Here is a 16,122-nt window from a genome sequence, read left to right on the forward strand (position 1 = left end):
AAAGTAGAGTGTATTTTCTTCAAGAATTCGAAAAAAATACTTTAAAATGCAATAACTGGGCATTGGATACCAGCTTACAGCTCTCACCTTCTCAGATAACTTTATTTATTTATTTGCGTGCTTTCGTTTTTTTCTTCGGATACCACACTTTTTATCTCTTTTAGCAGCCTTATTCTAGAAGTCAGAATCAACCATTCTAACTTCTTATGGAACTCAGAAATGTTCGAAACCAGATCACACATTGGCTGGTTAATATTTCGCTTTGGGAGTTCCATCATCCCCGTTAGCTCTTTAATCTTAGCACTGATGCTGCGATTGAGTTCTTCTGTTGTGACCTCCTTTGCGACACTGCTGTGCTGCATGCATGGTGACGCAGATCTGCTTCTTCTAATCAACGGTGGCGAATGAGCCAATCTGGAGCTCCTTTGAAAGGGGTTTTTACCAGCTCCCCGCTGCTGTTACTGCCGTCTGCAGTCTCTTTTGGCAAATCCAATGATGGATTGATTGTTGCTATTTTAGCTTCTTCTAAAATATTTCGGTTTTGATTGATTGAATTCATGGTTGTTGGAGCCCAACTCGTAAGCCGTTATCCATATCTCGGTGCGTAGTCACTTATTCATGATTCCATGGTCATCTTTGCAATCAGGGAAGCTTCAGTGGTAGCTGATTGCATTTAGACCTACGCCGACACTTAATCGCGATGGGAAATTGAGCGTTCTTAGAGATTTGCCATAGTTTTAAAAGGGTGGGACGGCTGCATCATTAACCTGAATGCCATTTCAGCTCGGTTTCACTCTGCTTACTAAAGAGACAAAATAGTTCAGCCGTCAGCTCGTGTCAGTATGTTCCAAACATTTTCCAGTATATCGTAATTAAGTCCTTACTGGGCTCGGTCTTAATGTCCACTATGAAACAGCCGCCCCAACCTGGGCTACAGACGCTGACCAGGTAGCCGCTAACTGTCGTCGCTCCTGGATTTGTATTGCCCACCATGCATAGTGAGGGAAACACTCTTTTAATAAGGCAGTGTCTATTCACCTTTGACATAGTAACGTTATCGGAATTGCTAGTTTTTAAACCGTATCCTTCCTTTCTGCCGCTCATTGTCGGGGATTGTTTATTTGTTTAAAACTTATTCACAATTAATCTGTTACTACATGCCTTCCGGCTATCCGCAACCTGCCGACCCCCACGGTAGCTTAGAGCCCAGCTTAGTCGCCCGATCCCGAAGGGATGTGACTCCGTGTCCGGCTTCAAACGGTAGGCTCCTGCGTTTGTGCAGCAACATCAAGACGGACGCCATAAATAGGAAAAGGAGCTCGGTCAAATATCTAACGGAAATGTAAGCGCTTATTATTTATTATTATTTTTATTTGATACCTCGCTAGGTCCGAGCGGGTAATTCCTTCGTTCATATTCCCTCAAGGGAAGACTGGGCGGGAAGCAGCATTTGAGGACAGATCCTACCCAGTGGGCGCGAGATCTTGTTGGCCTTCTAAGCCTAACAAACTCACAGCATTCAAATTTTTTGCGTGCCTTTTCCGGACATCAGGTATCCACGGGATGAAATTTCGTGCGCTTTCTTCAGCATCTGTCTGGAGGTTGAAGCGGAATCATCTAAGCAATTTCTTTTCAGCTATTTTCTCTCACTGGGTCTTAATCTCAAGGCATCTTGGCTCTGCTCTAACTTTTGTGCTCCACTTGATGCGCTCCACAAAAAACCTCTCTTCTATTCGTTAATACTAGTCTTCCTTTCTATTATCTTCCCAATGGCGTCGCAAGGTATGACATCTGGAGTTTTCGTGCAAGTGGATCCCAACTTAGGCAACTATGTAATTTAATGCTTAGAAACTCTATTTTCTTTCTCCTAAACATTGCGAAGACTTCTTTGTGGAACATTAAAGCCTACCCACTCAAATAGAACTGAAAACAGCCGTACTAACAGTAACAAGAGCTGTAAACAGCGGTTTATAGGTATGCGGATCAGAAAAGTCAGTTGTATTGCGACGAATGAACCCCAGAACCGAGTATAATTTTGAAAGAATGAAATTAATACGAAAACAGAAGAAAAATTTCGTATCGATTAAAACTCCAGGATCGTTAAACTGCGTTACACTTTGCAGTACATTATTAGAAATGGTGTAGAGCGTATAATAAACCAACCTCATACCCCATTGATGAAGATGACTCAGGCTGAGTTGGAGGTTCTGAGCATCCACTGAGTCCTTAAGAGATGAGACATTTTTTAAATCACCCGCGAGATTAGAAAAAAAATAAAACATTGGGTTATGTCATTTATAAAAATAACAAAAAGAAGTGGCCATAAGATGCTCCCTCGGGGGACACCTGAAGCAGCAACAAAGTCGTTCGATAGAACTCGATATAACCGTTTCCACGGCAGTCGGTTCTACGTTACCGAAATGACCTGGATTTATATCCGGCCAAGGATAGCCACTCCAGGAGCATTCCCCGTGTGTAAGAATGGGGAATGTTTATGCTGTTACAACAAAAATAACATAGAACTCCATCGATTTGTCCGTCCACGCACTGCCTGTCAAATATGACTTGAGCCATTGCAAAAAGAGAGAGTGAAAGCCCAAGGAAGCTAACTGGTTTGCTAGAATCTCGTGCGACAGTTTGTTAAATGCCTTAGAGAAGCCTCTGTAAATGCAATCAACTTGGAATCCTTTGGAAAACGATGAGAATTCATAAAAAACATCAAGATTAGTAGCTGTAGAGCGGGCAGTTACAAAACCCTGTTGGTTTGGGTTAGTTAAAGACTTCACCGCCAAAAAAAATGCTGTCCTTTACATGGCATTCAAACAGTCTAGAGATATTTGATAGCTTGGAAATCAGCCTATAAACGCGAACATAATTTTTTAATTCCGCTTTTACAAAGGAAGTTCTTCTAAATGCTTCAAGTTTTTTTACTTTGCCTGCGAACTGTGAACTGTGGGCCTTACGTCCTCCATATGCCACCAAGCGTTTGCTCTACTATTGCAGGCTTGCGTATCTTTAAGCAATCCAGGGCTCTCCGGTGCTCAAGGAAACGAAATTGCCAATGAATTGGCCAACCGTAAATCAGCGGTTCCCCCACGAGGGCCAGATCCAATAATCGGAATCAGTTCCACGGGAACCATGAATTTGATTAGCGATTATGTAGGCAATTTACATAAAGAGCGATGGTCCGGTCTGGCACGCTGCAGAACTGCAAAGTGTTTTGTGACAAGTCCGAACAGAAAACTGTCAAACTTTCTACTAAAACTTGGAAGGAAAGACGTTCGGTTGATGGTCGGTATTATTACAGGACACAACCCATGGGGTCAGCATATGACCACCTTTGGAATCATTGAGGACCCAATATGTCTGTCATGCTTGGAGGAGGCGGATGGCACTGAGAACTTTCTCTGTGAGTGTCCTGCCTTTGCTAGAGTAGGGCTACGAGTTTTGGGTTCGGATGTCGTGAGAATGAGTAATATTCGTTCTCTAAAACTGGAGGATATTTACAGATTTACCAAAGAATCTGGAAAATTCTCACAGTACTAACTATCTCTATCTCTGTCTCTATTCTTTCCTATCTCTTTCTCTGATACTTTTCCCCTTTCCTCCTTGACTATCCACCTCCTTTCCAGAGCTCTAAATACAATGGGTTTTTAGCCTGAGTGTTTTAGGAGTCACCAAATCTTCTGGGGCTTCTTGGCTCGACCTTGTCAAATTTCAATTTCAATCTTTAAGCAATTTCAATCTTAACAGGGCTTGTTAATTGATTTTTTCTGCTTGCAAATAATGTCTCGAACCATCTTAGTGCCTTAGCTACCAGCTGGATCCTTTTTGAAGCCAAAAATCACGTCGTTGAATTTTAACAACGTAGCTTTTCTTGCATAAAGATATCTTCAAATCTGAGTTTTCTCAGTTCTCAACGGAAAGTATTAGCCGAACTGGCAGGCCGGTTGAGTTCCCACACCTATCGGGTCAGATTTGTATTCACAGAAAGACTGTCACGGCAGTTCAATTCGCAACAATTTTGAAGAGAATTTCAAAGTTTCCGCTCTGAAAAGTGATCTTGGTTTTCCAGAAATTCAGCTAGTGCAAGGGGATTTGATGATTATTAATTCTTTTTTACTTCCTTCGACGCTCACTTAATTGAGATACCTTTCAAACTAGATCCACTATTTATTTCCACCTCGATACCAGACTTCCTTAAACTCACAGCAGGTGAAGAAATAGCACTCAAAATAGAAGCTTCTACGAACTGCTCCCTAATTTTTAACCTGAATCTTATAACACCCGTCTTGCACTGTGAGTAAGGAGAACATTTCTGATTGCAATTAAAAAAAAAAATAATAATTGGCGCTTACACTCTTTGTTGGGTGTTTGACCGAGATCCGATTCCTATTTGCAGATGATTTTTTATAAGCTGCTTTTCATGGCAGAAATACACTCGGAGGTTTGCTATATCCTGCCGAGGGCGATCGCTACAAGAAAACACTTTTTCTATTATAAGGTTGTCAAAAAAGTCTTGCGGTATTTCCGCAAGCTTGTCTTTGCAAGCGCGTAGTTCTAGTTGTATTCATCGCATCGGTTCACGCTAAAGCTTTTTGGAAAGCTCTTTTCACGTGCTAACACGTGTTTGATTAATTGTTGTTTGCTTTTAGTCGTTCGTGAGTTATAGCGTCGCAAACATGGAGCAAAATACTACTACTACGATAAAGGCAAAAATGCATCTCATGCTGCCAATAAAATTTGTGCAGTTTATGGACCCGATACAGTTTCCATTTCCACCGCACAACGATGGTTTCAACGTTTTCGTTCTGGTGCAGAGGTGATCGAAGATGCGCCACGGTCCGGAAGGCCTGTCGTCGAAAATTGCGATAAAATCGCTGAATTGATCGAAAGAGACCGGCATAGTAGCAGCCGTAGCATCGGCCAAGAGCTGGGCATGAGTCATCAAACCGTTATAAACCATTTGAAGAAGCTTGGATTGAAAAAGAAGCTGGATGTATGGGTGCCACACGACTTGACGCAAAAAAAAACATTTTTACCCGTATGGATGCATGCGAATCGCTTCTGAATCGCAACAAAATCGACCCGTTTTTGAAGCGGATGGTGACTGGCGATGAAAAGTGGGTCACTTACGACAACGTGAAGCGTAAACGGTCGTGGTCGAAAAGCGGTGAAGCTGCCCAGACGGTGGCCAAGCCTGGATTGACGGCCAGGAAGGTTCTTCTGTGTGTTTGGTGGGATTGGCAGGGAATCATCCATTATGAGCTGCTCCCCTATGGCCAAACGCTCAATTCGGACCTGTACTGCCAACAACTGGACCGTTTGAATGCAGCACTCATGCAGAAGAGGCCATCTTTGATTAACAGAGGCCGAATTGTCTTTCATCAGGACAACGCCAGGCCACACACATCTTTGGTAACGCGCCAGAAGCTCCGGGAGCTCGGATGGGAGGTTCTTTTGCATCCACCGTATAGTCCGGATCTCGCCCCAAGTGATTACTACCTATTTCTGTCCATGGCGAACGAGCTTCTATAAGAGGGGCATTATGAAGTTGGCATCTCGTTGGGAACTCGTCATCGAACAAAACGGCGCATATTTGACTTAAATCGCATTATTATAACCAATTTTATGAACAATTGAAAATTCAATAAAAATACCGCAAGACTTTTTTGACAACCTTATATTTGGGCTTTCATGCGCGGGGTCTCGAATCTATGCTCTACCGAGTAGGAGTCGCGCAAAAATCGATTCGGCCACGGCGGCCACCTCAATTATTGATTGGAATTATTGATTATATATTTGAACTCCTCATGAATATTAAACGGCTGTTTAATTACAGACACTCCCTTCTCTTAATCTGACGGGTGGACGATGGGAGGCGGGTAAAATCAATTTCGGTGATATTCATGATCCTCAAGTATGGCTCTACTTCGTAGATAGATAGATTTATGGGAGGTTTATACTTCGACCTCATGGTCTTTTGTGTCCTTTACTCACCACAGTACCTCATCTCGACCCAGTTCCTTTATCAAACTAAAAATAGAGCTGAGCTGGACTGTGCGTATGGGCCTTTCTACCGGCTGCAATTAGTCGGTATGTGTCAATCATCTCTGGCCTATAGCTCTGCATTCAAGGAGAAGCTGCATTGGAGCCTTCTTACAATAGAGAAGTAAGCCTCATATTTGGAAGCACTTCCAATGCTACTTGCGTTCCTCCCATCGCGAGTAGATTAAATTAGGTGATAGTGATTCCTGTTTTCTAAGGAGTGTTACTTAGTTGGATTTAGGCATTCACATGCATTTCAAAAGCCGTCAAAGAAGTATCAACGAACAGAGCTTGAAATGGATGCAGCTTCGGATAATTTACAATACATAGCATATAGGAGTTCATGGGTAGATGGCTAAGTTATGTTCCGAGCTAATAGCTTTGTTTACTTGTCTGTAAGCCAGCCTACTCCAGATTGTGAATACTACATCTTAACCTCGTGTCTCGATCGTTACCCGATATCCCAACTTCCTGGATCAACAATGGTAGCTCTAAGCATTTTCAGAAATTTCCAATTCATCATACACCCAAGTCTATATTCTGGTTCTGATGTATTCAATATTCATTACTTCCTTTTATTTATTTTCAGCCTGAAATGACGTTTTACGTTTGAACTTTACAAGTTTTTTATATCATCAACGATTAAATACCGAAAACTTTCACCATTTCTTGCAGGTTTCGCCCACCATCTCGTCGGCATGCACAGCCACTTACATGCGCCCGATTGGCGTGCCTTGAGCGCCGTTGGCAACCCAGCAGCCTTAGTTCGACCTGGTTTTCCACACGGTGCACCCTTCTTCCATCATCAACACCCTGCTTTCCAGGCGCACAGCATCGCCGGCAGCTTGGATCGTCATGGTCTGCGCTCTCTAAATGGTTTGTGATCTTCAATTTCCAAAAGCTAACATTTTTTGTAAAATTTCTCTTACTCTCTTCCTTTTACAGATTCTCATCATCACCTGACACAGTTGCGTCAATTATCAACGGTGGGAGCAGCGCATAGCACCACCAGCCCGGAGGGTTCGCCCACAACCACTACCACCAACTTAGGCGAACGACCGATGCTCACCACCTCCCCGCCTCTAACCACGACGAATAGTGATAATGATAATAACAACAACATAGATACAGGTTTCGAAAGTGATAGTATTTCGGTGACGGGTTCGCCAAGAAAAACTTCTTCGTTGCACGAAGACGACGATGGTCGCAGTACTTCACCACCCTCGAACAGTGGCTCGGCCAGTGGAGGCGGCGGCGGTGGTGGCAGTGGCAGTGGTGCATTTACATCACTAATACAACGAAATTCGACGACACTGCGCAAAAATGAGTTCTTCAACGGCTTTGCATCACAATTCTCGCCAACAGCGAACAACTTCAATCCTGCCTTAGCAGCTCAGCTTTTCCTGCAGAATCCGCTCTTGCCACAGCCCAGTCAATGGCTATATACACAGCTTTATGGTAACTACAGTGACTTTCCTTGGTTTAGGAGCAACGTGGCAGGTGATGTCTTAGCGCAACCAGTAGCTGGTGTGCCGCAAGCTGAACTGCCGGATGCAAGTAGCCTGCCGGCGGCGGCGGTGGCGGCTGTGGATGCGGGTACTAACGGTGTCAATTTGGTGAAGCGTTGCGTAACGCTAATCTCTCATTCGCCGGATGTGGAAAATGCTAATCCGAATGCCTCGCCGCCAGTCACATCAACGCGGCGTTCACCATCGCCAGTGGAGACTATCGATCTGGACGATGTGAGTACGACATCACGCACTGAGCTGGAACGCGGTGGCTATGGGCCAATACGTTGCCGCACTCCAAAGTCAGCGGATGTGTGGCGCCCCTACTAGCGGCTGCGTAACGCCATGGTGACGGCGTTGGGCTTAAAAGTGCTGGCGGAACAGAGAGAAGCAGACGATGATGAGCTGGAGCTTGACGTAAAGCAATTGGATTAGGAGGGTAGCGTGGACGCGCTCTGATGTTGGTGCAAGCGAGGCATAGTTTCGTTTATTGTGTAGCGAATTTTAGATGAGGCAAGAACGCAGAGACAGTGAAAGGTTTTAAAGTAGTTTTATGTAAAATAAGTAATTATATGCTAAATGTGCTCTTGTAGGCGGAGGAAAATGTACTGTTTTGTAAAACGAAGAAAATCACATATCGAATTTATAAAAGAAAAATGTGTAAACAATTTAAGAAATGTACTTACATCGCAATTAATATTAAAAACATAATCAAAATTTCATTCTAATTGTATTATAATTGTAAACATATATAAGTATATCGTAAGCACGGGCATTCATACATGCACACATACATACATATGAAGTTATAAAATTTACACACACACACACGTATGTATCTATGTGTGTGTGTAAGTGCGTGAGACATGTAAATATTTGAAATTATATGATATTCAGAGGAATTCGGTTTTGAAGTTGATTCAAAAATATCTTCAATATGAAATTTCAAAGAGAAAAATGTGAATATTAGTCTAGAATGTTCTGTTGATATTTATAAAACCAAAAGATGAAAGCAGTGAGAAAAATATTATCAAATAAATATATATACTTCCAAACATCCCAGTTCAAAAGAAAAAACGCACGTTTTTTTAATATCACCACAAAAAGGGCTAAACACTAAAGCAAAAAGTGGAAGAATGGCCGAGTGAAAGCCAGTACTCAATGGCCGCGAACAGTGGCCTAAATGTTAACCCAAGTAAAACGCGATTAATGTTGTTTAAAACGAAAAGTAATGTTTCTCAGTTCAGACTTCCATCAGTCAATGGGTTTGGAGTTCCACTTACAGACATAGCGAAATATCTATGAGTAGTTCTAAAGGGTGGTTTAATTTTAAGGGCCGATGTTGAATGTGAACCACACCTAAACCTCAATTTTTTTTCTGCAGTTCATTAGACATTTTTCAATCTCAAACTAACTCAATTTCAACCATAGAAAGATACACAATCAAGCAACGCGTTAAAGTTATTTAGGCTTATTATGAAAACGAGCGTTCAAATCAAAACTGGCGTTCGAAGAAAATCATCTTCAGTGATGAGGCACTTTTTCACCTCAGTGAATTCGTCAATAAGCAGAAGTACCGCATTTGGGCGAATGATAATCCAAGAGTGATTTATGGGCCGGCGGCATCATTGGGCCGTATTTTTTCCAAAATGAGGCCGGTCAGGCAGTTACTGTGAATAGTGTTCGCTATCGTGAGATGATAACGAACTTTTTATGGCCCAAATTGGAAGATATGGATGTGGACGATATGTGGTTTCAACAGGATGGTGCCACTTGTCGCACAGCTAACGAAACAATGGCTCTTTTGCGCGAAAAATTTGATGGCCGAATAATCTCACGTCGCGGCGATGTCAATTGGCCGTCAAGATCATGTGATTTGACACCGTTGGACTTCTTTCTTTGGTGTTATTTGAAAGAAAAGGTGTACGTCGATAAGCCAGCAATAATTCAAGAGCTAAAGGATGAGACAATTCGGCACATTAACGGCATAGAACCTCAATTATGCCTCAGCGTCGTCGAAAATTTGGACCATCGGATGGAGGTTTGCCGCCGAGGCCGCGACGGCCATTTGGCCGATATTTTGTTCCATACGTAATTGAGCCATACCAATATTATCATAATAAAGAGAAATGGCAATAATTTCCTAAAAAAATTGTATTTTATTCAAAATTAACACCGGCCCTTGAAATTTAATCAGTCTTTGGATCCGAAGTTTAACTGGCAGCACAACATTTTACCGAAGACTTTTATTTAAACAAGAAACAAAAATTATATCAATAAGTTAATCAATTACAACCTCTTCTCACCTCTCGACCAATTTGTTGATGCTATTCCGCCAAAAATCGCTTGGTCTAGTGTCAAAGAAGTTGTTGAGCCAGTTTTTAAGGACCTCTTTGTTATCGAAGTTAAGGGATTGACAGGGAGCAGAAAAGTTGGTAATTGGTCGGTGCAAGGTCCGGTGAATATGGAAAATGCCGAAGGAGCACCCATTCGCGGCTTTGACGACTTGTGCAATATGGAACTTGGCGTTGCCGTGAAGGAGTATGGTTTGAACATGTCAATTAAGTTTTTTCAGTCGAATATCCTCATTAACGCGGTTTAACTGGGCAATGTAGAGCTCCTCATTGACCGCGGTATTCGTTTCGAGCATTTTCCAGTACAGCATGGCCTCCCAGTCCCACCAAACACATATCAAGAACTTTTTTGGATGAAGATCCGGCTTGACTCTCGGCTATGGCGTATCTTCGGGAGCCACACACTCCCTTCTTTGCTTCATGTTGATGTTTAGGAACCATTTCTCATCTCCCTTGTGACGATTCGATACAAAAGGCGGTATTTATGAGCCGCGTGTTGTTCGATGGCGGGCGAGATGCGGGCTTCCAATTTTTCGGTAAATCCCATCGAATGAAGGTGATTGAGAATAGTTTTATGATCGCAGTTCATTTTTTTTTGTCAATTCACGACTGGTTTGGCGGCAGTCTCCTTCAAAAGTGATTTGAGACCTTCTTTATCGAATTCAGAATGCCTTTCGCTGCAGGACGTGTCAGCGACCGCAAAGTCGCCATTTTTGAACTTTGCAAACTATTCCCGTGCTGTAGATTCGCCTATAACACCTTCTCCATACACGTCGCAAATGTCCCGGTCTGCTTCGACAGCTTTTTGACCTCAATGAAATGGAAAGAAAAGCAGATGTGGAAAATGTTGATTTTTGCCTCCTGGGTATTCCATATCTAAGCTTCGTGTAAGCCAGCAAATGCGACGAAATATATACCTGACGGAAGTATCGAGTGCCTCAGTACTTTGGCGATAGGAGGTTTGGGTCGAGTTTAAGTCCGGGTTAGCCTTTCGATGCTTCCTCCTCGTAAAACAGAAACAAGAACTAGAACTAATGAACGAGCGAACAATCTTAGTCCGTCTCAGTCGAAGTTGAACCAAAACGGCACAGAACGTTTTAAAGGGTCAGAGTAATAAACAAGCAATAAGAGACAATCAAAATAAGGTTGGTACAGTCACTCACACCTTATTTGATACATTTACGATTTATTTTGAGTTTTCTATATTTCGTAATATTTTGCGAAATTGAAAAATGAATGCAAATATTTTATTTATTTTGTTTCTATTTAATTTCTTCATAGTTCGAGGTAGGTAGTTTTGGAGGATCTCAAAAAAGGAATGTCGCGTAGTCAAGTAGCTGAATTTGTACTTATTGAACGTCTCATGCATGAAAGTCGTGTTGTAAATAAAGGACGACAGGCTACAAATAAAACTTTCACAGAGAAAGAGTGTCAACGATTAGCGCGCCAAGTGAAGAAAAATCAAGCAACGAGCGCTATAAAGTTACCTAAAATGGCCAAAAAGGATTTGGGTACGACTTGCCATCCAGAAACTGTTCGAAGAGTACTGAGGGAAGAAAATTTCAATGGCAGAAAAGCCCGTAATAAACCTCTCGTAAGTGCAAGGAGATTACAGTGTAAGAGATTACAGTTTGCGCGTGACTATCTAAATACGACCGCAGCATTTTGGAGGACGGTACTTACTTTTTGTAGATGATTTATTCAGGTCAGGCGGCAGATCTACGAGACCAATATGGAGCTCAAACCCGGAGGATTTGCGAGCAAATATAAAATACGGTGGTGACAACGTGATGGGTTGGGCTTGCATGTCTTTCAATGGAGTTGGAAATTTGACATTGATCGAAGCAACTTTTGCAAGAAAATAACAAATTGAAGATAACTTCCACTTTTATCAAGATATCGAACCGAAGCACAAGTCACACTAATTCAAAGCACAAGTCACAAAATAGTTCAATGTATATATATATAAATGTCCCCACATTGTTGAAACTCGCACAATCACCGCATTTGAACGTCTTTGAAAATGTGTGGTCATTTGTGATTTTGAAGACAAATATTAGAGAATATGGCATCCATAACCAATTTGATTTTAAAAAGGCGATACTTGAGAAGTGGCACCAAATTAGTTCCGAACACACAAAAATATTGATTGACTCCACGCCACGTAGATTTCAAGCTGTAATTTTTAATAAAGGATACCCAAAAAAGTACTAAATACCTTAAAATTTTAAAAATTATAAATAAATAGTAGTTCGTTTTTAAGTTGCATTTTTTAAGTTGCGGCGTGACTTCTTTGTACGTTTTTGTTTTTGTGTTTGCATTATAATGAAGTGAGTGGGCACCTTTTTTCTGTTGGCTACCAGAATTTTCTGTTACTTTATGTAAAGAGTGCCAACCACAAATTTTATGCTTCTCGTTTAGTTTTTAGAAGTTGTTATTTCCAAGCAACAGAAGGGCTCTGCTCATTTGTGGTGCAAAATAATATATTTTGCTAAAAATAAAAGTTGAAGAAATATTCTTTATGGCTGCGTCTGCTGATGGACGAATTGGTGGGCCGTCTGAGATAAGGCAGAAAAGTACGTTAATGGAAAAGTGTAGCGATGTACATATTTATAATTTTTTGCTTCAAAATAATTAAATAAAATAAATAAAAAAGGTAAATAATAAAAGTCATTTTTAAAATTTTCAAAACCTCTTATTTTCTTTTCATTGTTCACTATAGTCAAATTCAACCACCTTTTGCTGACAACATTTTGCATATAAATATGTAATTCCCTTGAAAACTGGGTATTGGTTTATGGGGTTAGGGGTAGTCAGAGACCCAAAAAAATGATGATTTTCAATATATTTTTTTGCCAGTCAATTGCTTTACTTTACAGAAATAAAAACATTTACAAAACAAAAAAAAGAAAGTGTGTGGTAGTTCACGGAACCCGCACGATTGAAGTGAAACTTCTTTTATCAACAAATCAATAATTTAACTATTATTTCAATATAATGCATGCAGAAGTCATGGAAAGCATGGAATGGAATTTTATTAAACAGAATTATTTATTTATTTTAATATAAAAAGAAATGAATTTATTGTACTCAATTACATTTGGTTCTCGGCATTGTCATTATCATTATTGGATTCGTTTTCCAAAAATGAAACAAGGGCTTTATGGTAACTGAAATACGTAAAAAATGATCTACATTCTAATCTATCAAGGTATCGATGAAATACTGCATCAATGGTAGTTCCGCATCTTGTTGTTGGTACTTCACCATCATTAACCATATTTAAATTTAATTTTTCTTTGAGGAAACTTATTAGAGTCTTTGATCGCTCTTCTGCAAAATTGACATTAAAGTCGCCACTTAAAATCATCGGAATTTGATGATCATGTTGTCCTAGCAACTCAGACAACATAATTAGGTCCATGATACTGATGAAATGACCGCCCATCGACTGATCGATTTACGGAGAAATGTTCTTCATCGATATCCTGATGCACAGATGACAAATTATCACTTATCGTACAACCGGAGGATTCACTGTCACGGTGTTCAACAGTAGCTCTTAATTTTTTACGCTCCAAATACTCACGTTGCCGTTCAGCACCTGTTTTCGGTTTCCGTTTTTGTTGATTTGATGCCATATTTAACAGAAATCAATCAACAAAACAAAATATGTTTGTAAGATTTGCTCAAAACTACACACACACTCTATGACGCGTCTCGCGTTACTAATAATATTGTGTTTGGGAGAACTGTCAACTGTTTCCACCGAAATGCGTTCGCAAAGTGTATGGTCTTTGGTATGGTAAACAGATTTATGATACATTATTTTGCGGCGACAGCACAGCGCAATAGCCCAGCGGCTAGCAATGTGGGCTTCCGATCCGAAATCCTTGGTTCGAATCACAAGAAAATTTTTTTTTTTTTTTTTTATACATTTATTTCATTTTGTTTTATGATATGTTTATGAGCAGATTTTTTTCATGGCAGAAATACACTCGGAGGTTTGCCATTGCCTGCCGAGGGGCGACCGCTATTAGAAAAATGTTTTCATTAATTTTGCTTTCACCGAGATTCGAACCAACGACCTCTCTGTGAATTCCGAATGGTGATCACGCACCAACCCACTCGGCTACGGCGGCCGTCAATCAAATGTCATATTGACAAATTGCAATCATTGTTGCCATATTTCGCCAGTCTTTTAACAGATGGCGCTGGCATAGCGTGAGTTTTACGTAGTTTAGCGTAGTTTTACTCCTCACAGCGTTTCATCCACGCCATGCTTTTAACAGATGGCGCTGGCGTAGCGTCACATGTAGATGAAACGCTATGGTTTTACTCCTCACAGCGTTTCATCCTTCGAGACAAAAGAAGTTTCACTTCAAAAAGAAAATCCTTCGATCAGGTATGAAGCAAAAGCACTATACATTTTATTGAAATCTACCAAGCCGTAGGAAAGGCTGCAGAAATGGCACTAGCAAGGACATCGAGCAACTCTAACATAAGTACGTTGACAGTCAAGCGGCAATAAAGGCAACAAACTCATATAAAATTTCATCTAAAAACGTTCTTAGGACCAAGGACGCCATAGAGAAACTAGCCGCAGACAGACGGTTACACATCTATTGGGTAACCGGACATAAGGGCATTGCAGAAAACGAAATTGTAGATGAGATCGCCAAAAGCGCTGTTTACATCCAACTCCAACAAGAAAACGAAACCTTTAAATACGATCTACAATGGCATCGTTGCGGACATGAAAACACGGATAGACAGGAGGTTGAACAAGCTAGCCACTCGAAAAACCGCGAAAATCATGTGTAAACAGAACGCAGATAAGTAGTAAGAGAAGGGCCAAGCTCCATCTGGTACCACTAAGGACCAATAGGGCTATGTGATGGCTTTCAGCCAGTCAGGTCAACCTAACCTAACCTAACCTATCAAGTGGTATTTAAGGTATAGAGATCACCATGGTTTTGAGAAAAACGCATTTAAAGTTTTGCTATCGATTTATGTAGAGTTATACGAATTATTTATTTACTTGCACTGGGTCATTATTCCTGAGCCATGTAATAGTTCTTAAGCCATCATAGCAGCGTCCAAAATATCGATTTGCTGTAGCATTCTACCCTCTCGAGTGTTATCGTTAGTGCGCTTATCTGCCACTTTCATACGTGCAGCATCCATTTTTTCGGCATACGAACGTTCCGGAGCGCCCGATAGCCCTTTTTTATTTGTTGAATAACTCGAAAAGTATTTCTCGGATTCACTTCAAATTTTCACACAATATTTCTAAGATATTATACTTTAAGAAAATACAAAAAAATCCAATTTTTTGGAAATTCTGCCTACCTCTAACGCTTTATATAAATATGTATATATATATGTAAATGTTTGAAATTTGTAAATTTATTTTATAAATTTTTTTTTGTTACCCGCTTTATAATTAAAAATTTGAATATTTTATAAATTTCTTTATAATTATACTTTTCGTGCTCAACTCTTTTGTATTTAGATTTTGAATAATTTCGTTTAAATCTCAATTATTAAATTTTTTGCTTATTTATGTATTTTATACTGCTCGCGCTTGTTTTTATTGTATGTACTAGGTTGCCCAATAAGTTTTGCTCTTCGATAATAAAAACTCAATTTTATGGTTTGAAACACACCTTATTATGCAGTATAGTCTCCCTGAGCATCAATACACTTGTTCGAACGAGATTCCAATTTATGAATTCTATCCCAGAAGTGAGAATCTTGAAGGACTGCAAAATACGCTTCCACAGCTGTTTTGACCTCATCATTTGATAAAAAACGCTTTCATGCAGGAATCTTTTTCGGTCTGAAAGCAGACGGGCCAAATCTTGTAAATACTTCATGAATGGTGGATGCTCCAACAATTCGAACTTTAATTCATGGACTTCAGCCATTGTCAAAATATTCTTATGAATCGGTGCGTTGTTCAAATGAAAATTAATTTGTTTTCTTTTGCAAACTGAGCATTTTTTTTACGAATTTTTTCCTTCTGCTGGTCTAAAAGGTTACAATAATTTTCAGGATTTATTATTTTACCAGTTTGCAAGTAATCCACCAACACAATTCCTTTCGAAACCTAAAAAACTGATGATAACATCGTCTTGGCCGGTTTCTAGTCACGAACTTCGAAGCCGCTTCACTACACTCCTTAGTCTCTTGTTTCGATTTAGGAATAG

General features: G+C 40.4%; 1 protein-coding gene across 1 annotated transcript in view; it reads left to right on the top strand.

Moving 5' to 3' along the window:
• Nucleotides 1–8,205, top strand: part of LOC129238046 (segmentation protein Runt) — a 115,369-nt gene extending 107,164 nt beyond the window's left edge. The window contains exons 4-5 of the mRNA XM_054873087.1: nt 6,724–6,924; nt 6,994–8,205. Coding sequence (XP_054729062.1) covers nt 6,724–6,924; nt 6,994–7,886 — 1,094 coding nt within the window. The 3' untranslated portion in view covers nt 7,887–8,205. The remainder of the gene's footprint in view (nt 1–6,723; nt 6,925–6,993) is intronic.
• The last annotated feature ends 7,917 nt before the right edge of the window (nt 8,206–16,122 follow it).

This window comes from Anastrepha obliqua, chromosome 2, assembly GCF_027943255.1.
Source record: "Anastrepha obliqua isolate idAnaObli1 chromosome 2, idAnaObli1_1.0, whole genome shotgun sequence".
Classification (NCBI taxonomy): Eukaryota; Metazoa; Arthropoda; class Insecta; order Diptera; family Tephritidae; genus Anastrepha; species Anastrepha obliqua.